General features: G+C 37.1%; 2 protein-coding genes across 2 annotated transcripts; one reads left to right on the forward strand and one right to left on the reverse strand.

The window, feature by feature from the left end:
- Positions 1 to 1129: 1129 nt before the first annotated feature.
- LOC124363610 (serine/threonine-protein kinase WNK1-like) lies at positions 1130 to 5771 on the forward strand. Its single transcript, XM_046818865.1, has 2 exons — positions 1130 to 1315; positions 3367 to 5771. The coding sequence occupies exons 1-2, from the start codon at positions 1130 to 1132 to the stop codon at positions 5104 to 5106; spliced, it is 1926 nt and encodes a 641-aa protein (XP_046674821.1). The 3' UTR covers positions 5107 to 5771.
- Positions 5772 to 6195: 424 nt separating this feature from the next.
- On the reverse strand, positions 6196 to 24702 carry LOC124362873. Its single transcript, XM_046817739.1, has 7 exons — positions 24516 to 24702; positions 23039 to 23230; positions 19924 to 20028; positions 18080 to 18335; positions 15667 to 15861; positions 9801 to 10055; positions 6196 to 6573 (listed from the first exon to the last, which is right to left on the reverse strand). The coding sequence occupies exons 1-7, from the start codon at positions 24555 to 24557 to the stop codon at positions 6248 to 6250; spliced, it is 1371 nt and encodes a 456-aa protein (XP_046673695.1). The 5' UTR covers positions 24558 to 24702; the 3' UTR covers positions 6196 to 6247.
- Positions 24703 to 25038: the final 336 nt, after the last annotated feature.

A 25038-nucleotide genomic window follows, 5' to 3' on the forward strand; every position in this document is an offset into this window, starting at 1 on the left:
TGTATAAAATATTGCAAACTTAACAAAGCAACCATAACAAAGATTTTATAAGTAATAATTAACAACAAAAATAAACAAAAATAAATAATTACAGTGAATTGAAAACATAAAGCTATGGGGATATAGGATAATAAATTTCTGGTAAGAAAGAGGACTAGGCATTTGGGAATGTAAAGTTAAAGCATGATGCGTTGATGTAGTGGTTCTTTATAGTTATGTTCATCATCTCCCCTCCTGTGCACAATGCAAGTTATACTTCCTTCGCAGTGACTGTGCGCTTTCAGCAAAGAGATCAACATATGTTGCCTCACTTCCCAGTTTTAGGAGTCTAAGCCATTCCATGGTTTGCAGAGTAGTTCGTGGGCTTGTATCTCCTTAGAAAAATTGACCTCGATCTTGTTCCTCTTGGTGTATAAATTTTCAATGTCTGATAGCAATGAGGGACAATCCAGGAATGTCAGTTACCAGTTTGTACAAGAAGAGAAGATCAATGTACTTTCCTTCTCTCGTGCAGAGGCTGCAAACCAAAGAGACTGCCCACCTCCGCAATCGGTGTGTGTTCAGACAGTCATATCCAAGCCTTACTCCAAGCAATCTAATAAAGCGCACTTGTATCCTTTCAATTTTTTCGATATGGCCAATCTGATTAAGGAGACCAGATGGTTGAACAATACTCCAACAGGGGGCGCACAAGAGCCTTGTACAGGGTGACTAATGTGTGAGGTGATCGGAAGTCTCTACTGGCTCTAGTCATGAATCCAAGCAGAGCAGACGCCTTATTGGAGATATGAATTAGGTGTTCTTCAGAGTTTAAGGAAGGTGTCATTATAACTCCCAAATCTCTAATCTTCTCAACTGATTTGATGGTAGATTGGTCGATGCAATAACCGAAAGCCATGGTGTACTGTTACGAATGTACGTGATTTGGAAGCACTTTGACACGTTTTAATTCCATAGCATTGGCTCTGCACCACTGATTAACGGCGTCGAGGGAGCGCTGAAGGTCCTCTTGATCCTGAAGAGATGTCACCCTCCTGAAAATCTTGATGTCATCGGCAAACAGTAGACACTCAGATGTTATTTTTGTGGCTATATCATTAATAAAAAGGGTAAAAAGGAAAGGCCCCAAATGCGACCCCTGAGGTACACCAGATGGTGCAGGGAAAGGCCTAGACAGACCACCATCACACCTGACGATCAAAAAGCGTTCCCCTCAAGTAACTCTTCAGCCATAGGAGCAGCGAGCACAGACCCCATAACCCTCAAGTTTAGTAGGCTATGGTTAATCTTATCAAAAGCCTTGCTAAAAATCAAGGTAAACACAATCAACCTATGAAGAATCCAGAAAACTCATCATCACATACTCCTGGAGCATCAAAAGTTTGTAGTGGTAGATCGGCCCTTTCAGAAACCCATGCTGCTCCAGACAAATTGGGTTTAAAATTGAAGTATAAATAATCGAGGATTAAACTTTCAAAGGCCTTGGCCAAAGAAGATTGAATTGCTATGGGGCGGTAATTTCGCACATCACCTCGGTTTCCAGACTTGAATATAGGAACCACATAGCTTTGCTTTAATACAGAAGGAAAAACCCCCGATGTGAGAAGCCGCTCAAAAAGAACAGACAAATGAATTGAAATGATCGGCGCACAATACTTTAAGACACTTGGAGGGATATTATCAGGTCCTGCACTCTTTAACACGTCTAGTGAGTTTAGCTTAATATACACATTAGAGGCTGTTATTGGGCAGCAAGAAAAAGATTGATTTACACCAAAATCAAATATAGGGGTATTCACCACATTATCACCGTAATACATGATTACGGTATCATGTATTTTTGCCACCGTAATAGTGATTAACTTGTTGTCACGATCAATGCAGAATAATATACTTATGTTAGTCTGGAAAGGCTACCGCGATCTAAGACCAAATACTTTTGACAGCGGGAAGTTGAAAAACAAAAATATATTTCTTCTATATATTTCAACTATAAGTGTATCATCTACATGAAACATTTTTATTACTCTATAACGCACGTGTGAGTAAAATTTCATCTTTTTAACACAGCGAGACGTTGTTAAACAAAATACAATTCTTATAGGAGTTTCAACCCATTATTAATGTTTGATTTTTATGAAAATTATTTAGTTTTTATATTTACATCTTGAGGTATACGTATACCAAATTTCAACTTTCTGAGATATTGGGAAGTGGGTGGATATATAATAAGTGAGTTAGTAAGGCCTTTCCTTTTATATATGAAAGAAATAAAAATTACCATTTAGTAATAATTTACAATTATAACATCTGGCATAAAACAGATCAAGATAGCACATTACTTGTTAGTGCGATTCCTTGCCCGAACTTCGGATAAAGTACTAATATGATAACCAGAATTTGAGCCCGGATCTGTGTAACGTCAGGCCGAGACGCTTACTACTCAGCCTCTCTAAGCAAATAACTACATTTTACTTTTTATTGTTTGTTTACTATTACTAAAAAAAATTGACCAAAATACCATAAACTTATTTTACTCTCTTAGGACGAGAAGCTGAGTAATTGCACTTCGTCCTAAAAGGGCCTTTGCGCTGTTTCCGGAATGACAGGATATTATGAAATGGATAAGTTTGGGGGTAGGGCTGCCTCTTTTTGAGATCCACAAGGAGGATTTTTGGTATTAATCTTAGATATGTCTCCTTGGAAGAAGGGAAAACAGCTCTGTACCAACCTCTCCAGTCAAAGCAGGGAGGTGGAACACCCTCATATCACACCCTCATATCCATGCTAGCAACACCTAACACATAGGAAGCCCCATCAACTCCAACATTCATAGACCTCCTGCAGTAGACTAGACCTATCGATATATAATTACACCTCAATATCTCGACATTTGAGGTTAGCGATGTGCCACTCTTGGGCATCCATAATGTTGCCCAGATTACTAATCGTAATCGATTTGACTTTTGCTCTATTTATTGTAGGTTCAACTGGAAGGTATAAACCAGCCAAAAGTGAATCCTCCTTGGGATATAACAAAACTATAAATTTAAGAAGGATTATGTACACTCCTGGAAATCCAAATTATGTGCTTCAACTAGAAAACTTCTTTAACTTCTTATTATTCATTATACTTAGTAAGATTTGGTTTCGTATAAAATATTTAGTTTTATAAAATATACGCAGTTTGATATACCTTGCTATTCGTTAGGGCTATGAAGTATGTGTTCAAGGCAATATTACAATGAATAAAACATTGTTAAAACAAGAATTGACAATCCATGGATATTAGGGTTTATAATATTACACAAATTTTAATTTTAATCCAACACTGCTAAAAACTGCGCTAATCTGTGAATGTTGCAGGTGATATGGTGTTTCACCCTGGTAGTTATAGCTACCAACTGTAGAGCGCAGCCACAGCACCATGACCAAGAACAGCCAGCACCTCAGCCGCAAGAGGTTGAAATCATCAAACAGATCAATCGAGTGAACGATGACGGCTCCTACACCTTCGGATATGAGGCTGCGGACGGCAGCTTCAAGATCGAGACCCGTGACGTAATGGGGAACGTCAAGGGCATGTTCGGTTTTATCGACGAGACAGGAGAACTCAAGCGTGTATCGTACACGGCGAACAACGGAACAGGTTTAAGGACGAGTGGTGACATCAACAATGCAGGTGATAAACCTGTAGAGTTACCTGGGTACACGACGATATCTCCTGCGGAAGAGGGAACGCGAAGACCCTTACTTGTTCTGAGGCACCCTGATCCCTCGAGAAGGCCGGTGATACAACATATCCCGCGGAGACAACCCTATCTAGCGGCCTCTTCTACTACTACGCCTTCGTATGGAGAATACGTCAAAGGACGCCGAACGCATATTGTTCTTCCGAACAGAAGTGAAGACACTACTTCAACTACTCCACAAGTCACTGAAGAGTCTGAAGCAGACGAGCCTACACAGATTCCACTGCGGAGACTTTCAGTGACCAAAAGACCATTGGGCAAAGGTGGCAACAACCTACGAAGACAACTGGGAAACGAGCCCGATGCTCCCTCAGGAGACACTGCTGACGTGTACACCGGAGGGGCAGCCGTCCCGAGGTTCATCCCTATCCAATCAGTGAGGTCTCCACAATCCCCTTTACTCGCCAACCTACCACCTCACGTCGCGGCGGCCATCAGACAGCAGCAGTTAGCTCGGGCCGCCGCCGCTCTAAGACCCTACCAGTCACCGGACACTTTACCCACATCGGCACCCGTTCCTCCTCTCGCCCCTGCTCCCAGATCTTCAGTAGTCGACGAACAAGAGTATCCGGTCGTGAGGGGCGGCCGCAACTTCTTACCTCCGGTGAGGGCGCTTTACAGACCCGCAGAGGAAGATGGTCCTCCTCAGATACCCTTCCCGATGGCTAGCCTTAGATCACTCCGAGATGAACTCATGGATTACATACTTCAATACCTCCAGTTTCGATTGAACGGAGGAAACCCGTACCTTATGAACCAGTACTTAACACAGTTTCAAAATCCAAACATAAATCCGAATTTTCCATACCAAAATCCTGTATATCAAGGCCCTAACCCGTATAATCCTTATTTCTTTCCTAATCCAGCCTATTCTAGAGGACCCTTTCCTCCTGTAGGTTTTCCTCCAGCAGGATACCCTCCTGTGGGATATCCAGGACAGAATTTCCCACAGCCTTTGCCGTTTTCTAGTCCGAACAAACAGCAGGCCGCTCAACAGTACGGGACGAGCCAACGTAGTGCTCCCACCTACGAGCAGTTCAGACCCTCTCAGAGATTCTACCCGCCTCAGAGGATCGCCCCGGCGGGCTACGAGACTCAGCGAGTACCCCCTGGCTACGAGCAGGCAGAGACACGCGGCTCTTCAGATCAGACGACGTACACACTGCCGCCTGCGGACGTGCTGAGGATGATGCTGGCCAGAGGATTACCTGGGGGCCAAACATCGACTACTGCCACTCCCACCTCCACTACCGCACCCGTGCGTAGCGTGCAGATCCTGGGGGCGGCTTCCTCCCTATCTACTTCTACAGTACGACCACCCGCACCTGTAGACGAAATGGAAATGCAGGCTTAAGTCCTCGATTTCCCCACTAGCTTTTGAATCACTGAATCGTAACTTATTTTGCACATCATCGACGTAACATTTTACACAACGTTCTTTTTACAGCAACCTTTCTTTTTATTTATCAAGTTGTTTTTAATCTTCTAGGGAAATAGTAATAATTGTATATAACATTAACCTTTAAAACTTCACCTATTTGTTCCGATAACTGCGGGACATAAACAAACATATTTAAATTTAATTAACTATGAATTAAATTGAGAAAGTAAATATTTGTTCAAACACAAGAGAATTACTTTCCAAACAATATCACATCTTATAAAGATGTACTTTTTGCAACACATAAGGAAAATTTAGCCAAAGGCAATAATTATGAAACACTATTACTTGTTCTAATCTTTTAAACGACTGATTCAAGATTATTTCATTAATTTTCCTTTTTGCGCATTTTGTCAATCTTAAGTTCTTTATTTTGTTATAAATCCTTTTCTGCGTTAAAAATATTTCATTCATATAACGTATGAAAGTATAATGCTATAGCTCAGAATGTTGTAAAGTGGCATGTTTGATACATATGTATACCAAAGCTTACACCATTGATACTGTAGTTTATAGCACTAGTTATTTTCTTACCTTCGTTTCCTATATTCTTTCATACGTTCCTTGTAAGGTAGACTATGCGGTTACATGTATGTAAAATAAATCGCCTTATAAATACTTATGCTTGTAATTAATTAGGATATAAGTAATAATGATCTTTTTATGTTACTATAATATGTATTGTAATTTTTATAAATATAATTTTGTACATTTTCTCCTGTTTTATTATTTGCACCATGCAATTTTAAATTAGGAGGTACATAATGAAAGTAAGGATGTTGCATTATATTTTTTTTATATATACATATATATATATATATCTTTAAATACTTAAAAAGAATGTAAACTATGATTATTGCACTGTTAGCAATAACAAATTATCATTATTTCCATGAATTTAAACTAACTTCGTCGTTAAGACGAATGATGATTAAAAATTATAATTGAAATTGGACGAGCTCTTCAATAAACGGACTCCACGAATTAGTGAAAGTAGTCCACTTGGTCAAAAACTAACTTTAATTTGGTATCTACACGGAAAATTTGTTAGAAGTCAGATGTGGTCAACGTTGCACGGTTCGTCCCCACACATCTCCAGGTCCAAGACTCTCCAGTAGTAGGGGGTGTCGTGGATAGTGGTGTCATTCAGGGTGTTGGGGTTCCTGTAGGAGGAGAACACATCTTTCTTGTACTTCTCCCACCTGCGGGACTCCAGGTACCTCTGGAATAGCTCCTGTTCACTGGACAAGCGTGACTCCAGGAACTGGCGGATGCGGTGCCAAATGTTGGCAATGTTGTGCTGCCTCAGCAGATACAGCGGGATGCGCAGCACAGTGACATCGGTGTCGGCCAGGATTGTGCGCTCTGCCAGCGACTCTCCTGCAGTAAAATGGCGGTTATTTTTTACTTAACTTGCATACTTTTACTTAATTTAATTAAACTTAAGTTTGCTTCGAACAATGCAAGTTCACTAAGTGTGTTGTTTCAACATGTTACTTTAGGAGATTAAGAAATGTTTAATTAGTCCATAATGATCTTTTAGAGTCCATGGAGTGGCAGGCCTGACACTTCCAACGACGCTCTATAGTTAAATTTAATTTATATGTGATAATGACATTTTAGAAACATTTTCCAAGTCTTAAACAATTATATTATACAACGAAAAGATGTTTTAAAGTGAAATTACAACTTCAGTCTCTTGTGAGTTACTGTCAACGTCAAAACTAACCATCCACTTAGCATCAAGTTAGGCTGGAATACAACACAAGACCACGTTGACGCAACTGCGGATCGCCGTCTTATCAGTTTCCTGCAATGATCACCCTTCTCCATCACTTTCGAATTCTTGGACTAGAGATCACAATTATCTATTTATGCGCTGAGTCCAAACGCTCACGGGCATGGACTAAAGTGCAAAATAAAAAAACACACACCTCATTTCCACACGAAACAAATTTCTCATATTAACTTCTGAAAATAAAAAACCGTCTGCCCCTAAGCCACATGTAAATATTAAATCAAAAACTAAAGCACCGCAAAAAACTGACACTGTTAAGGTGGCAATCTCCTGAGCTACACCATGCTAACTCGAAAACGTAACCATAAGTGATAAGGTGATAATATAAGGTGATAGCCACGCTAGATACATCGCGGGGCTAGTGGGGGAATGGATCAGCTCTGCAACTTCAGTTAGATCACTCTGCATGGTCGGCGTTCAACTGCTCGACGTCATCGGCTCTGGTCAAGCATCTTATGAGTGAACCTAGCTACGAGGTGTTGATCGTCAGCACCAATAACATAGCTACCGGTGAACAGCTCTGCTGAATTTTGATAGCATACTAGAAGGCTTTTCACGAGGCATGGTCAGCATCTGTGTATGCAGGACAAACGGCAGCTAGCAGGGACAATAGTACAAAGTCTTTTTGCCCTCGAATTAACACCCTTGAGAGGCCAGTAATTTCCTCCCTCAGTCGACACGACAGTCTCCACGACCACAACTGTTCTGAGAAATCAGCCGTCTCGTGCCAGCGATCTCCGACGCACCAACACATTACTTATGCTGAAGACGTCACGGGATCACCTACCCCTACTCCAAGCAGTGAAAAAAGACTATCTTTTGATTTTAAAAACTTTCTGCTTCCAAGTTCCACAAATTTATTATAGAGGTGACTTTAGATCCAGCTCCAAAACATCACCAAACTAGAGCTCAATTCAGCCCTCACAATACTAAAATTTAAAATTCCAACATTCGAAAATTAAATTAATTCACCAGAACGTTCAGATTGTATCAAATAAGACCGATGAACTGGCGCTGTTGTGGGTAGAATTAAACCCTGACGTGTTCGTAGCCTCAGAACACGAATTCATTCATGAAGCTATACACCTTTTCAAAATTCCAAATTTAGATTTGGATTAGGCAACATATTTCTGTCGAAACACTGTCAGTGGATGGTGTGGCAATTTTTGTCAAATAGTCCTCAACATTCGAGACATCTAAAACTAACAATAATACCGAACTAGATTTACGTTTGGAGAGACGAGAGTACGTGATTAGCGTATTTCTCGGCCTTTTCAAAGCTTTTGACTACGAACACCAAAAATCAATCATATTTTTATTGCTTTCAAACAATTTTACATTGAATTTGCAAACTTCACTAAATAAAGCTAAAAAGCTTGCAGTTTACTATTCTAGGATTCATTCATTGCACGCATACATACATTAATTTACATTCTCTCTCTCATTCATCCTTCATTCATTCATCATTCTTTTATTCTTATTGTTGGCTTCAGTATAGGTACTTAATTACGAAAATTATGTACAGAGTAAAACACTTCAAACACTAAACGGTCCTTTAATCGAGCTTTAAACGGGGCGGGGTTGGGTTGTTGACATTGTTTATGCTCTCAGGGAGCTTATTAATTAATCTGAAACCACCTCGCGAAGGAAGTTGTTCAAATGCCAGTGTTCTATGATGTTGCATCCTATCCCCGCCTATATCTGTGGACGTCTCTGCCTCGCACTAACTCACAACAGAATCGGTAATACATAAATCGGCCTATTGGGAAATCCGGGCCTGTGTATCTGTATGAATTTATGAAATGTATGTCTGACGCTAGATAACGTGTTTACAAAATTTGTTAAAGTTTAAGATTGTCAGAAATTGTTAAATGCAATAAAGAAATCATTTATATTATTATTATGCTAGTATAAGTTTTTGTTTATAATAATAAATATACGCAAAACGAGAATTGATTAAGTTGCAGTCTTTGTGAGTAATATATATTAATTGACATAGCAACACCACAACACCAGTTATTTTCAAAATTATTGGTTACGTTAAAACAGGATAATGACAATCATATTATGCTAAAATTAACTCACGTCTGTCTGTAGAATATTACTATAATTGTGATGACAACACACATAGTAAAACAATTAATACACTATACTGACGTGTCTAAAGACTTTGACAAAGTTAAATTTAAGAAGACAACCTTGAGATATAAGTGATATCCCAATGAGTGATACTGATTGTAATACGAGTAATACTAAATTCAGGAGAAAATTTTAATATAATTTAAACAAGGAATACTAGTTATTTCATCAATTTGTATGCTAGGAGTATATATTGATAAAATTAGTTGTTAGAAAGTGAACTCAAGAATGGGGTTTTCCATACCCTGGGGAGGGGTTATTCCCACTCGATTACCAGTAGGCTTAGACTTCTTCCGAAACTTGCTCAGTGGCTTACAGTTCTTAAACAGCCGAGATAGGAGGATTCTCATTATTCATGCCAAGCCATTCTGAAATAATTAGTGGGCAACAAGAAATGAAGTAATATCTGTTAATAATTGTAGTTTTATTGTACTCATGATCTGGAATGGGGTTGGATAAGCTCTAAGAGCTAGATACGAAATGTGGAAAGATGGTATCTAGTTGCGCATCAGATCTTACGCTGTATTGCGAGTATTAATACTCGTATATAACAGGTTTACTAGGAGTACAGCTGAAACTGTTCAGCACCAAGTTAGCTATGTTTTCTATTCCTAGCACTACAGCATCCTTTCAGCAAAATCATGCTGTTTACCCTACCGCAACAACTGACCGAGGTTGAAGCAGCCGCCTTTTGTGAAGAGGCAGACCTGCATGAAGAGTGGTCGAATGCCAATGTCCGAGTCCCTTCTACTGGGCTTTCTTCGCATTCGCCGAGGCTGGTCCGGGTCTCCCAGGTATATGTCCGGGACGTCCTTGTGCTGCAGCCTGGGGCCGTCCGGCGTATCTCGTATCCTCAACCGCTGCACCATGCTGCACGTACCCTTCAACACGAAGTGGGCAGAGGTCAGCTTTCCCACTCCCTTGCCTGCAGTTCAGTCACAGTTTACACAGGTCGTGTTCGTGGTCGACCTGACTAAAGGTTGACTTATTAATCATTAATATTGTTGCCTTAGCATCTAACATGAAGTTTATTTAATTAAAACGAGAAATATTAATACAGGGTGTTCATTGGAAAACTAATACAAACACGTATTAAAAGACTTATAGCCCAAGTATTCTGTAAACAGGAGTGTATAGTACTAATTGGGGGAACAAACAAAAATTGTTTTCAAAGTTTAAACTGTTCAAATTGTTTAAGTTGTTTATTAACAAAATAAGTTGTCTGACCAAAATCGGCAATGTTGTTTGTTTATTAACAAAACCGTTAACATAAAATGTACATTCATTATTAAAGCAAATGTTTATGGTCTCCAGACTTAACGCCCTTAGATTTTATTTCAAGTTTACAAAGGATTTACAGCAGTGTTCAGTGAGTAATTTTGTTGTTATTAGCAGTAGTTGTTATAGTACAGTAGTTTGTAGACTAATAGTTGCTGTGTAACAAATTACATTATTGGCTGGTAATACCAAACGACTTGGCCGATTTCAATGTTTTTACCAAAAGACAGCATTTTTTATAAGCCTCAATTTAAGGTGTTACAAGGTATTAGTTACCATTTCAATTTTGGCTTTGGGTACGGGGAGCATGGGGGTAAGCACCCCCATTTTGAAAATAATTTTGTTCGTTCCCCCAATTAGTACTGGGCTATAAGTCTTTTAATACGTTTTAATAAGTTTTTAAATGAACACCCTGTACATCCCTAGGTTATAATGGTAAAATATTATTTATAATATACATATAAACGTACATGGAATAATTGATAAAATGCCTATCCATAAATACCTTGTTCAGTAAACTAAGAGTGTAAATTTTAAGAAAACTCATGCACATGGAAACCCCTAAACCGAAGTTTTTTCGTTCAGTGCAGCTAAACATAAGGGCTTGTTCACATGAGCGCGACGTGTCGCGCTACACGCCCGCGCGACAGAAAAATGGCTTCGTACACATTCGGCGGCCGAATGAGCGGCAGAACGGGCGGCCGACAACTAGTGCACTGCCGGTATGGAAGTGGAAGAGGCAACATGTCTCTATATTTTGTACTGGTGTATTGCTCTAAATATAAAACTAGCACTTACCCAACTGCTTTTTTCTCTTCAACTGTGCTTTCAGTTTTAAGAAAATATATCTACAACTTCCTCCCACGCAGATCTCTTTAAAACCCTGTTCTTGTAATCTGGACTTTCAAGATCCCACAATGCTCTTCTCTTTTCAATTTCATCAATAAAACTTTCGGTGTCAAATGGGTCTTGCTCCATCTCCATATTCACTCACCAATATCACTCACTGGACTCGGCGTGTGTACGCTCCAATACAAAACAAGCAACTGAAGCCGCGCTAAGGCCCGGCCTCCTCCACTTGCGATTTGTTGTCGCGCGATTGTTTAGTCGCAAAAATAGAACCTATTGTTTTAAATGCAGGCGCATCCACATGCGACAGAAAATGCGACTGCGATTTAAAAAAACGCAACTGGACCTATTTTGACCGCGACGCGACTGTCGCGGAAATAAAATGAGTCACACGGACAGGCATCGACATGCATCCACTGGCGATTATTTAGTCGCATTTTTGACTGAGTACTGTCGAGCGGTGGCTGTTTGTTAACTAAATAAATATGTCTGACAGTGAAACCTCTACTAGTAAATTAAGTATTATCAGTCATTGATACTGATTTGCTAATTAGTGAAGTAGAAAAGAGGACCGGCTCTTTATAATAAACAATTAAAAGAGTACAGTGACCGAAATATAAAAGAAAAACTGTGGACTGAAGTGTGTGGTAAAGTGATAGAAAACTGGAATGACCTTACATCAAAAGAAAAGAAACATTAAAGGTGAGTGATTTAAATATGATAGCATTAATTGGCTAAAAATACCACCTACAGGATATCTAAAAAATGTAGCCTACACTAACTTATAATTTATATCTTATCGGATTCATTGCAGTTCTATATGTTCCCGATTATCAATTTATTTTCGTCTTTGATATTGTATTATCTTATAAATCTATTATATTATCGTCTATTAAAATATTGTATGCTTTTTTTAATTTATTCCCAACAGTTTTGTTTATTTTTTATTATTATTTTCACAAGAAACATTTTATTCAATATTTTCATTTTAATAGGGTCTACCTAATAGGTTTCTGTAAATAAAACATCGTTCATAGTTTTATTAGCAATTTATTTAAACCAAAATGTAGTTTTGGCTAACAAGATATGGTTGTATAAATGATTAATAATGAAATTATTAAACTTTAGTTACTCTTAACATGTATTAAACAATTTTTTAAACAGAGGTTTCTTCTGTAAATCACTTCCATGTATTATTATGCCAACTTCTTCTTATTGATTTAAACATGGTCGTATTGCCAAGGTAATGAGCCTTGAGGTGAAATGAAGTAATCTGCCAAGTAGTCTCTTGCTTCGATACCTGAAGAGGTACCCCGTACACCGACTTGTTGTATACATACCAGCGGACACTCATAGCATTCATCTTCAACTCGAATACCATCTTTTCTTCTTACAAAGTTGTTGAGAACGCAGGATGATTTAATAATGTCATCCGCTAAGTTCGTTTGGACATTCAATGGCCGATGGAAAATTCGCCATTTGTTGGCTAAAATACCAAACGTGCATTCCACCATTCTTCGAGCACGGCACATTCTGTAGTTGTATACTCTTTGTTTCATGGATAAATTCTTCCTGGGATAAGGCCCTCACTATATTTCTTGATGTAGCAAATGCTTCATCTCCAACTATAACAAATGGCATAGGTTTTCCATTTTCGTCATTAGGAAGAGTTTGAGCTTGAGGATGTTCAGTTTGCCATCAATCAACTTTGCACCTAGTGCGGAGTTTTTCAGAATATTTGAATCACTGTTACTACCGTAAGATCCTACATCGATTGCTGTAAAACAATAGTCTGCGTCTACTACAGCAAGTAACACAATCGAAAAGTAATTTTTATAATTGTAAAAAAGAGATCCAGAGTGATTTGGCTTCTGAATTCTTATATGTTTGCCGTCAATGGCACCAATGCAATTTGGGAAGTTCGTTCGCAAGTAAAATTGTTTTTGCTATCTCCTTCCAATCTTCCTCTGATTTGGTAGGCATGTGTATTGGTTGTAAACATGTCCACAATTTTGAGCAAGTATCTTTAATGATGTGACCAATTGTGCTGGCACCCAATAAATATTCAAAGTGTAACGAAATGAAGCTGTTCCCAGTGGCAAGGTACCTGAAAATAATAAATTCTGAAAATAAGGAGGTACTATATCAAAAGTGTTATGATGAAGTTATGGCATAGGTTTTACATTTGAAATCAATAAAATATAATTTTTAATTATTCTAGGGGGTTAATACTAAATTTGTATTCCAGGTACAGACGTTCAAAAAAAGTGGAAGAAATTTAAAGGAACTGCTTTTTGAGGGAAATTGCAGCACAACGAAAAACCACATCAGGCCAAGGAGCAACAAAAAGAAGAAAGTATATCCATTTTTGATGCGTTGCTGTTTTTGGTTCCCTTTGTAAAAGGAAGAGAAACTATTAGTAATATCTCCCTCAATGAAACGGATGGATATGAACCAGAGCAACCACATGATACATCTGATGACATTCAAGAAGGTAATTCTACTGCAAGATGCTCACTTGGCATTAATGCACAGACCGAGCGTGGAAAGGCGTAAAAATAGTAAGAAACAAAATGCAAACTCATATGAGACATCTTTATTGAACATTTTGAAAGCAAGACAAAGTGACGAGGGTAATGAAGATAAACACTTCGCTTTAATGTTGGTTCCAATGTTTAGGAAAATTAAAATGAAGAGCAAAAGCATTATGCTAAGATAGAAATTTTAAACGTCATGAGGCAAGCTCGAAACATTAATCCACGCCCTGGTTTACAATCAGCTCTTCCCAACATACACAACAGCCACAGCATAGCCATTCTGCTTACGGACATAATTCTAACCAACCTGTGTATCCACAAAATACTGGGCCAATGCAGAATTTTACAACGATTTTGCAGGAAGTGTTTTGTCATCACCCTCTGCAAGTGGAAGTGATCTTTTTGATTTATCGTAACTCTTTTAATGGGTAAACTACTAACCCTTAGTTATTCCTATAACATTTGATTTTTATTAATTTGTACTTGTGTTTTTTTAAAATGTTTTGATTTAATAAAGAGTTTTTAAATAGATAAAACAAATAAGATAATTTGATTTTCTGTAATTATTACTCACCTCAAAGTCACTGATAGACGTTCTTCTGGTGGTATAGACAATCTCCATTTTGTGTTTTTATATGTAATTGATGGACCAATATTCTCAAAAGTTCATCAAAACTATTTTTCGTCATTCGGTAATACTGAAAGAATTTTATAGGATGTTCACTCAAATCTTCAAATAACTTGTGAAACTGCCCTTTTAGTAATCGCTGACTTGTTATTGGGTGAACCCAGTAATTATGTTTTCGCCGTTTACGTCTAGCACGAAGTAAAAGCGCGATCACAACACTTGCTTCGATGTCATCCATGATCAAAATCTACAACGATTCTGTCGCAAGTGGATGCACCTCAATTAAGTTTTGCGACTGCGACAAAACAATCGCGCGACAACAAATCGCAAGTGGAGGCCGGGCCTAGTCGCGCGGTTGACGCGTATACTACGAGTCGCGCGACACAACTAGCGGCAGGTTCAGCGGCGCGGCGCCATGTGTATGCTGCCATAGTTATATGTTGTCTTTTAGTCGCGCGACGTGTCGCGCGGCACAAGTCGCGCGACACGTCGCGCTCATGTGAACAAGCCCTTAAAGTACGTTGCAGACTGTAAATTATTTTATTCAAAGTTATAGTTCAAAATGCTAGCATTTGGGCAAATTCGCTTCAATTAGTACATAAATATTTCAAATACAAACTATTTAGTTTAGCATTCAGCAATTGATTTAGATCAAAATAAGAAATAGTTCTACTAATAGAAGTCCTAAATGATTTATAGAGGACTGTCTCAGTACCGTTGGTATTTTCTTAAACTAAAATGAAAATATATATTTAATAGATGTAAGGTACTGGAAATATATTTTTAACGCTTATTTGAGGCAAGTGACGCCAATATCGGATATTTTCTCTACAAATCAAAGTTCCGTTTCCGTTCTTATCTTCACAATATTGCTTTTTATACCTTGTAAAGGGGGGAAAGAATAGGATTATTATATTCAAAAGGTGTTTTCCAGCTTCATAAAAAAGTCATAAACCATTTTAATGAGGGCTGTCTTAGTGTAGTTGGTATTTTCGTGAATTATATATATATATATATATATATATATATATATATATATATATAATTATATATATGTATGTATGTATAATCGGATATTTCCTCTACAAATCAAAGTTCCGTTTTCTTATCTTTACGATACTGCTTTCTATACCTTGTAAAGGACAAAATAATAGGTTATCATATTCCAAAGGTGTTTTCCAGTTTCTAAAGCGAGAGTATAAGAACTTTCACTACTATTTTACTACTGTCAGTGTGTACCGTACCGAGTATAATGTCCTGCGGAGAGTAGGCCATCGTGTCGGACAGCATACAGCACTCCCTGGTGGCCACGTCGGTCCAGTTGTCGAAGTACGGAAACTGCTTCAAGGCGCTACTAATCTCGTCCCACTGCTTCTTCATAGACGCCTTCAGCACGCGGTCGAAGTCATCCTTCTTCAGGATCAGCAACTCGACGGCGGCTTTTTTGAACATAATTGTCGTTACTGTGTGGACCCTGCGGAGGTAACTGTTACAAACTAGGGTAAGGTGAGAGGTGCTCTCGCTCTGTGGTGAGACCAAGCACAGATCAGGTGTAGCGGACAGTCTGGAGTGAAACTGAGGAGGATGGCACGTCACGACAGCCCGGGTCGGTTTGGTCGATAACGGGGAGGCCGCCAGTCAGTGCCTTCAATCACGTCACTTCGTCTCTTCTCATTCAATTCTAGCGTTTAAAACCATTTTGCACAACTTGATTTATTTTAAATAGCAATGCAATACTACTGAAACAATTGTAAATCGTTTCTACCAAAATTTATGTTTATTAAATTAACTTGTGATTATCACAATTGCTATTTCATGTCCATCTTAAGCGACCTAATCCTTCTTTCATCAATATAGTCAACAATATTGATACAAGAGTTTCTTTTGTTTAATATAGCGCAGTAATTGTTCCAAGCTTTTCCTTCTAAAATTAAATGTTCCATATTTAAATTTATTTCATTAGCCATTTTTAATTGATCTAAAAATTTCAATGTATAATTTCAAAGTCCGGATAATCAAAGCATAATGTCACAAATTGCCCTTTACTAAGCTGTTTTAGTTATATTCCAAGAACTATTGGGAATTATTAAGTATTTAAACTTTTGTTTGTTTGCAATTAACTATGTCCTAACTAGCGTAACCTATTGTGTATGAGATGCCAAGGGATAACATACAGTTGTTATTGGATTTCGTGCGAATTTCCATGGTCTCATTTCAAAAAATCTTAAGCCATACTCTCATTTACTCCTAGCGTGACAAATGACTAACGTCAATCTGTGTAACCCATGCTCATTAGAAGGACTAAAGTAACAAACTTACTTTACGTTTGTACTGATTCATTAGCATAATTAAGTTGGAGAATTTTAAATCAGCTAATAAATTACACTAACCTCAACAGCAAAATCAATAATTTTTGGGTCTGAGGTTAGGGTTTTGTAATCAAAGAAAGCATAACACTTAGAGATGTCAAGGGTCTATGTCGCTACGAGTAGGCTAATCTCATCTAGGATCATCGGTCCCGGCGCTCAATACATCGGTTTCGAGTGCCATGTCTGATAATGGTTCTGGAGCAATGGAGTTGAAAGTAGGTCACCAACTACACAGCATATTACGTCGGGCAGTAGTAGCACCGTCAGGATTAATATCGCATACTGTACAGTGTGAAATATTCATTTATTCTAGTTAAAATAGAACTCGCTTGTCTTTGTTTCTGCTTTTTGTAACTTTTGCATCGCTTTATTGTGAACTCACTACGAACAAATTATTGATTATATCGTTAAATTACAAAAGTGATCGGTGAATTATCCCAGTAACAAAGTAGAAGTACTGCACACCACTGGCGCGTACTAGGTTTCGCTGAAGTTGAGTGCAACATTTTGAAAGAGCTCATTTCACTCTTGAGATATCTTGCGAACATACAATTTATAAAGAAAACATTTTACACCTCTTGGAGACAAAAGAGAAGTTGTGCCAACCTTCTGAGTTGATAGATAGGAATACAAGCAACATTCAGTTCGATGATGGTGCATCTCACTCCTTGTGGTGTGGCTGAGCGTTAATGAATATTTTTAAAAGTAAACTAGTCTTATTTTACAAGACGATGTTAGGGTTAAGAAGCCCTCTCTAACACAACCTGGGACCAACGGCTTAAAGGTGACTTCCGGACCACCACCAATGGCCGGGCCGGCGGGCTGCTTGCAAGGACAGGATCGATCAACGGTCACCCATCGAAGCAGCATCCACGCTCGACGTTGCTTGATCCGGTTATCGTGCGATAACCGTTGTACCCACTAAACTACACCATTGTCAATTTTTACATTGAACTATTGGTATTCATGATGGCACCGAGAAAATCGCTGGATAAATAAAATTTCAAACAAACTGAGCTTAACCATACGACATTATAACTTGTGGCATAACAACACACGTCATCTAATTAAATGAGCAACAGGCTTGAAATAATTTTGCACGCAACCTCAGCGAAACCTGTTGTTACATGACAAGCGTACTCTTAACCTTGTCATGATCAATTCTAAAATGGGATCCACTGCCTTCCATAGTCTTCAACGCTCAATCAGTTCACTTCTTCAGCAGCACGACAACGACAATTCTGCTGTAGAAATGAAGGCCTACAACAGAGAACTCTCATACACTTACTTAGGGAGGTAACGGTGTCGGTACGGGGTACGTTGTGGAGCAGAGACACCTCACCGAACACGTCCCCGGGGAACAAGTGTGAAGTTACTTCCGTCACCAGTTTCCCGAACACTGGGTCCATCTTGGTGTAGGTGACCTCCAGCTCGCCGCGCAGCACGAACCCTAGGAACGTGGACTCGTGCTCCTGCTTCACGATCACCCGGTCCGGGCCGAAATACTCGAAGTACGTCGAGGCCACCAACTCTTTCCGTACGTTCTGCACAGGACAAGATTTTTTCTGACCAATACTGCCAATTTAGATGTATTCAAAGTAAAATACAGATCCCGGACCTAAAACCGACTATGACTTGTCTTTTAATGGTATTTAAAAATTACAGTTATCATTTACACCGTTAGCTATGCAGAGCTGTACTGACGACCATCTTGCTTTAAGCGCAATAAGTACAATGTTAAACTTCAAAAACATTTACGCCCTTTGTTTGATCATAGAGTTATGAGAGATGTCTTATTTTAAAGACATACATAACATTGTGTACTTTAACTAGTCCAGTATTGCTTCATAACACTCTCAGCCCCAGGCGTTTATGTTAAGGTGTCTCTACATTAAGTATAAATAAGGCGAGCATTTATATCCACGTGGGGCTGAGAGTGATTATAAAGATAGAAATTATAAACACTTTTTTTATAACCAAATAAATTTTCATCGGTTAATCAGTAAGTATCTCATACATTTTAAACTTTATAGTTTAAACCACCGACAAAGTAAACAATTCACAGAAACTCTCGAGTTTGAATGCGTATTAATCATAGTTTTAAAATGAGACATCCCCACAACTCTACAACCAAAAAATACTTATAGTGTTTGAGGTTTAGCATTAATCTTATTATGCAATACTCACTACAGCCAACTCTAACGAGGTTTTAATTATTCCCTATTATATGAATAAAATTGTATAAATAAATAACATTTGACTTCCTTGAACATTGTTTGGCATTTTGGTCGGCAGTTCTTAAGAGGTCCCTCTCTTTATGACCTGGTTGAACCATTATCATTGGAGATAAGTGTTCACGATCCAGCGAATCAAAGTATACTCCTCTACTGGTGTATGCAATATTCCTACAATAATACAACTAAATATTCCTGGATTAAGAATTTATTTTTAAATTTTTTTATTATTTTTTTTGTAAGTGGAACGGATAAATTCAATAACAATTTAGGTAAATGTGAATTGTAAAGGATTTTTTGAGGGGTGGTGGATGAGCGAGTTAGAATTACTACAATAATTTGTTAGCAAAATAACTGTAAATATTCATCAAAAATATATACATAGATAACAAGTATATATATAAGGGCTCTGTGGTAAAGTGGTAACATGCTCGCCCGGAAAGTGAGAGACCCGGGTTCGAGTCCCCGCGGAGCAAGTACTTTTTGCAACTCAATGTTTATTGATAATAATATATATGTAATATATAATATTTATATATATATAATATTTATTTATTTATTTATTTATTAACACTCTAAGCTACAGGTGGGTATGGCCGCTCAGAAATTATTACACTTGTTGCTCAAAGTGTTCATAAATAAAATCTTCCCTTAATAACATCGTTAATTACCGAAGGACCTATAAAACACCTGATCTCTTTTTGCGATTAACAGGCAAAGCAAAAATACGGTTAACGATCATTATACAGCAAAATATAATCTTTAATTTGGTCTCGTACCATCCATTTTAAATTGGTGATGACCAATTGTCATTGAAGTGTGTTTACATAAATTTGATTGGAAACTGAGTTTTTTCTTGATAGAGTAAGTTTTATAACAGTACTGCGCAAGTCAATACCTCAGGATAGCGTCTAAAGCACTTGAGATTGCCGATGACTTTATAGAGACTCTCGATGTCTTCTTCTGTGCGTAGCGATGCGTCTTTCCTCAACAACGACTTGTTCTGTAAACAAAAGTTAGTGTACTTAGTATTCGACAACAATGATACATCTTTATTCACCAGAAAATGTATATATAATTACATTATACTACTTTATATGCAATACTCTGTAAATGTTTACACCAACTTCGTATGTTACGTTGATGTTTAGAATGGAATGTGCCTAGGATATCAATATATGAACTAAATAACATTTAAACAGAAACACTTTAAAAATAATCCCAAATGGAAGAAAATACATCAACTTAGGAAATTATATGCATCGTATCATACGCATATAATAATGTTATTTTGACCAGACATTCACTTGCATGTCTAACCATAGCAGTCAAAATATTATTTAATTCAGAAAAACTTACCTAGCCTACTTGAGGACTTGCCACCATACCCGAAGTTTTACCACTCTACCTGAGAGCTAAGTATCCTATCCATAGGCCTACTTCCCTATCCGAAAGCAAACCATCCTAGCCAATAGCTAAACGCCACACCCAAGAGAGCCAACTTCCCCATCTGAATGAAAGATTACTACCGTAGGCCCTACTCAAGAGGAATTTTTTTCCCTTTCTTAGGGAATATTTTTTAATGTGTTAGACCTTTCCAAATTAACAAACAAATTAAAGTGGGTCTTATAAGCTATGGGTAAATGAAACTGCTGAGGATAACATTATATAAAAACAAAAATCAGTAATTTGGTGATTAAGTATTTCCAAGCAAAGTCCGTTTTGTGTCTCTTGCCTATTCACATAAACAAAATGAGTGGAACGTAAATATGAATTTAATTTATGAAGTAAAATACAACAATTAAAAACTAACATCAAACATTTTGTGGAGTTTTTTTTATGCCAATGGCATTTTTAATTGATTATACGAAACCGTTTTGAGAAGAAACTGTCCAGCCCCAACTCTTTTGATCGATGATCGATTTTGTGACCACTCGGTTATGGATTTGCAACCTTAATCCTCCTCTACGGTGAATATCTAATAAATATATTAGTTGATTATTGGCATTGCTAATTTAAAAAGTAAACTACAGGTAAATAATATAATTACTTTGACATGTAATAAAAACAAAACTTAAAATGATGATTGTATCTTTTAAATACTCTTATCCTAGTTATTGTATGTGTTTGATATTAAAATCTATGATACACGTGACATACGTTACAGGTGATTTACGACTCTAAATATACGTCACTACAAAAAAAACACAAACTCTGTACGTACTATTAAATGTTGAAATGAAAACTGATAGTGGAGTTTGGGTGGTAACATGAAATTTTCCAAAACAATTGATGTTACTTAATAGTTTTGAATAGTGAAAAGTTCAAGGAAATTATAATATGACAATAATCCATCTCGTTTAATACCTCTATGTAATAAACGTAATTATGTTTATTAATTCTGTTAGGCTCGTGTTAACAACCGACTGTAGTGAAACGGCCTTCAAGGTTTGCCCTGTATAAGAATAAATTTAAGCCCTTAACATTAAAAACTCATCCAATGGCTTTTTAGTTTGACGTGTAAAATTTACAACTTTTTAACATATAAACGATAAAGTACAAAAACATTTCAGATCGTATCACAATAACCAGCTAAAATTAAAAAAGAAAAAACTACCATGTCTTGTACAATTTTTAACTACATTTAAAATAAAACATTTCTCATAATTCTACGATTAAAAATGAAGGGGTAAAGTGTCACGGACGGATTAATATTGTTCTTATAAGATTTTAACCAGAAAAGGCCACTGGTCCAACCGGCTCTTTAGATTTTGAATGGCATTTAGAACTGCTGTTCTTTAAGGGTTTCAGGCCATCACAATATAATAATACAGAACCTGTACGGACCTGTGCGGGATCACCCTCTTGCAGTATTTGAATAATTCTAGAATAAGATCACTTTTCAAATATTGTTGATGCTAACAAGCTTTATTTTTAAGCGTTTTGAAATTTTTCTATAAGTTCTCCCATCATCTTTGAACGATCTTTCGGTCTAATTTGTATTTGTTATTGAAGAAGGAACCAAGGGAGTCTACAGTAAACCGGTTTATTTTATCAATATTTATTTTCTGAATAAAGATTCAACCAAGATTATCCCGTTATCCATTATCATATCATCATTATATTGTATTAGTTAAAACCCCAACAGAGATACGAATAAAAGGTTTTGGTGATGAACTTGGGTTGTTTTTATCTCTAAAGTGCTTGTAATACAGATTATTAACACTTATAATTTAATTTTTCATAATATTCACACAGGAGATTCTTTAATAAAACTGAATTATTAGTTTCACCATTCATAAACTTAATAAAGATATCTCCAGAGGGAAATTTCGCAGCCTTTTCCCCTTTTCAGTTGTGCATTTTAAAGGACGATGGGGTTGCCGTTTAGAAATCCTGTTTGGAAAGCATTCCCTCAAAATTTTGAATATTTAAATTACAAGTTTATTGACCTATAAGATTGTCCAAGTTTCTTTTGCCCACTTGCTGTCGTAAAAATGTTACTTATCCCAGGGTGGCATTTCATCAGTATGTAAATATGGTTGACATTGATTTCCATCAATACACATACATTTAATTCCATTGCGCTGTTCATGTTAATTCCAGGTTAACTTTTATCAATTTCATTTCGAATTTACGCCACGCAATAAAAAGCAGTCTCATTGTCTCACCTGATCAATCGTACACCTGATGAGACAATGAGACTGCCACATCACATATTTATAGGTGTCTCTGATGATGAAACGATGTAAAGGTTCGTTTTGAGCTTCTTCGTCACCGACTTTCTTTAAGTCTCTTCAGACGAAAATGACTCCAGATTCCAAGAGTCACGTCTGAGACAGCGTCAGATAGCAGACGTTGCAAATAAAAGGAAGGTGAACTGGAGCTAAATTCAACATTTGAATTGAATGAATCCTTCCTAACATAGCTACGTTATTATAAGTACTGCTTGTGTTATTTTAATAACTGGTAATAACAACTATAAGCTATTCAAATATCAGTACAATACCCACCGCGAGAGTGAGGCTCTGGTACTTCTCCCGTGTGATGACGTCTATCATTAACACATTCTTCATGATAGTGGCGTCCACCCCCAGTCCAACTCGGTCCAGCTCCACGAGCCAAGGCCGATGATTGAGCACCATCCTCACCAACGCTCGGAATCTGTGCTTGCCACTCATCTGCTCCCTTCTTACACTTTTCTTCTAAAACAGTACAAGTTACTTATGAATCAATTTTTCAACCTTTTGGAAACGTAATTAGAATTTAAATTAAATTATACATTTATAGATAAGGGTCCATACGTCATTCTTTCTGGCAGTCTTTTTGAATCTACATCTTCACTCGACCGCGAGTGATTTCAAATATTTCAAATTCAAACTAAACTTTTCAAATACGGCTCAGTGCAGACAACTGATGTGGCTAGTCTGATTTACACATACATATATTACGGATACGATATAATGCGCAATACTGCACTTTATTAGTTTGAGTATTGTAACATTAAACTGTTTTTAAAGGCAACTTGGGGATCATGTAGCTCACAAAGGAGTGTGTACAGTCACTGTTAACAGAAGGGGAAGGTCTAACTTTCACCCCTACATCATGAATTCGTGCAGTTCAGAACACCCTGTACTCTTATATTGCAAGCATTTAATCCATTTATCTTAATCTGCCTAAGTAATCGGAGGAACAAAACATCCGGTGTATAGTCTTCTTTCATTATCTTTCTAACAAATTTTTAGATAGGGAGTAATCATGTAGCTTACTAGTATATGGTCAAGGTAAGATTAGCTCAAGGCCATTTTCTGTCAGGTTGCGGTTGATGGTATGAGTAAAACGATCGTTTAATTAAAATCTAGAACTATATTATAACTTTAATATTCGAATAGTTTTAAAGTTTAACATGTTTTATATTTGCACTGTGCAACATTTTTATCAATATGCCACGATAGCAATTCATATACAAAAGTTATACGTGAAATCCTGTTTGTATAGACCGAACGACTATAGGCCTACACATTAGAGTATAAATGATGTAATCTCAAATTCGAAAGAATTAAGCTCGAAACCCGTTTTTCCAATTGTATTTAAGTAAACATAACTTTTTAATGTTGTATTAACGTTACAGTACAGTACAGTGTATTTACAGAAAATGATTCCCACCCCTCTCCTCTTTTATATAGTATTCTATTGGGTAAATATTGAAACAAAGTTATAAACATAGGTAAATAACAGTTAGAGAGTTACCGCTTGGGGAAATGTTCTGCATTATTCCTGGTCAGGGAATGAAATATAACCTAACTACAATTCTAGAAATGTATATTAAGTGGGAAATGTCTGGTTTATTGTGTATTTTGACCTGGAAAAGCTAGTAAAACCGGGTTCAGAGCTTATTTTTAAGATTACTTGAGACAGGATTAATTTCACCAAGATAATATTTACAGTTGTATGTCATTTAACTAAAATATAGACTTACGAATCACTCACCTTGCGCCGACGTCCATCGCTCAATATTGAGAGTCTTTCCATGTTTACTTATTAAGCGCAATACTCAGTTTTGTGTTACGAAAATAAAATTGTAGTAACAAATAAATAATCTTGCATGTAACAAATATGCTGAATCAAGTTTTAATTTAATTTAAGCTCAATAACGTAAACATAACACTGTAATTTATATAAGCAAAAGCAGCTGATTTACAAAACTAATAAAGTTGTAGTAATAAATAGTTCTTCCGTTTTAGTCCAAAAGTATATATATTTTGTGACGGCAGAAATATTGGTAATTTATGTATTACGGCATTTACATCGAAAACCGTCCGAAACACAACAAATGTTTGGTTACAAAAAGTTTAAAAAATGTTATTAGCATTCCAGTAATCCCTTTTATTTTTTTCACTAGGTCCATAAATGACGAAGTTGTGCATTTTTTAAATCTTTAAAAGGCACGTTGGAAATAAATGGATAACCAAACTGGCCAATAAAACTTATCTTATATATTTATAAGTCCAAT

The sequence above is a fragment of the Homalodisca vitripennis genome, chromosome 5, assembly GCF_021130785.1.
Source record: "Homalodisca vitripennis isolate AUS2020 chromosome 5, UT_GWSS_2.1, whole genome shotgun sequence".
In the NCBI taxonomy this organism is placed as follows: domain Eukaryota; kingdom Metazoa; phylum Arthropoda; class Insecta; order Hemiptera; family Cicadellidae; genus Homalodisca; species Homalodisca vitripennis.

Excerpts from the sequence above, each read along its gene's own strand:
- LOC124363610 (XM_046818865.1), top strand. The coding sequence starts at position 1,130 with ATGCGACCCCTGAGGTACACCAGATGGTGCAGGGAAAGGCCTAGACAG. Across the intron at positions 1,316-3,366 it reads AAGCCTTGCTAAAAATCAAG|GTGATATGGTGTTTCACCCT; the intron begins GTAAACACAATC and ends TGAATGTTGCAG.
- LOC124362873 (XM_046817739.1), bottom strand. The coding sequence starts at position 24,557 with ATGGAAAGACTCTCAATATTGAGCGATGGACGTCGGCGCAAG. Across the intron at positions 18,336-19,923 it reads GCTTTAGACGCTATCCTGAG|AACGTACGGAAAGAGTTGGT; the intron begins GTATTGACTTGC and ends TGTCCTGTGCAG. Across the intron at positions 6,574-9,800 it reads AGGCGGCTGCTTCAACCTCG|GAGAGTCGCTGGCAGAGCGC; the intron begins GTCAGTTGTTGC and ends ATTTTACTGCAG.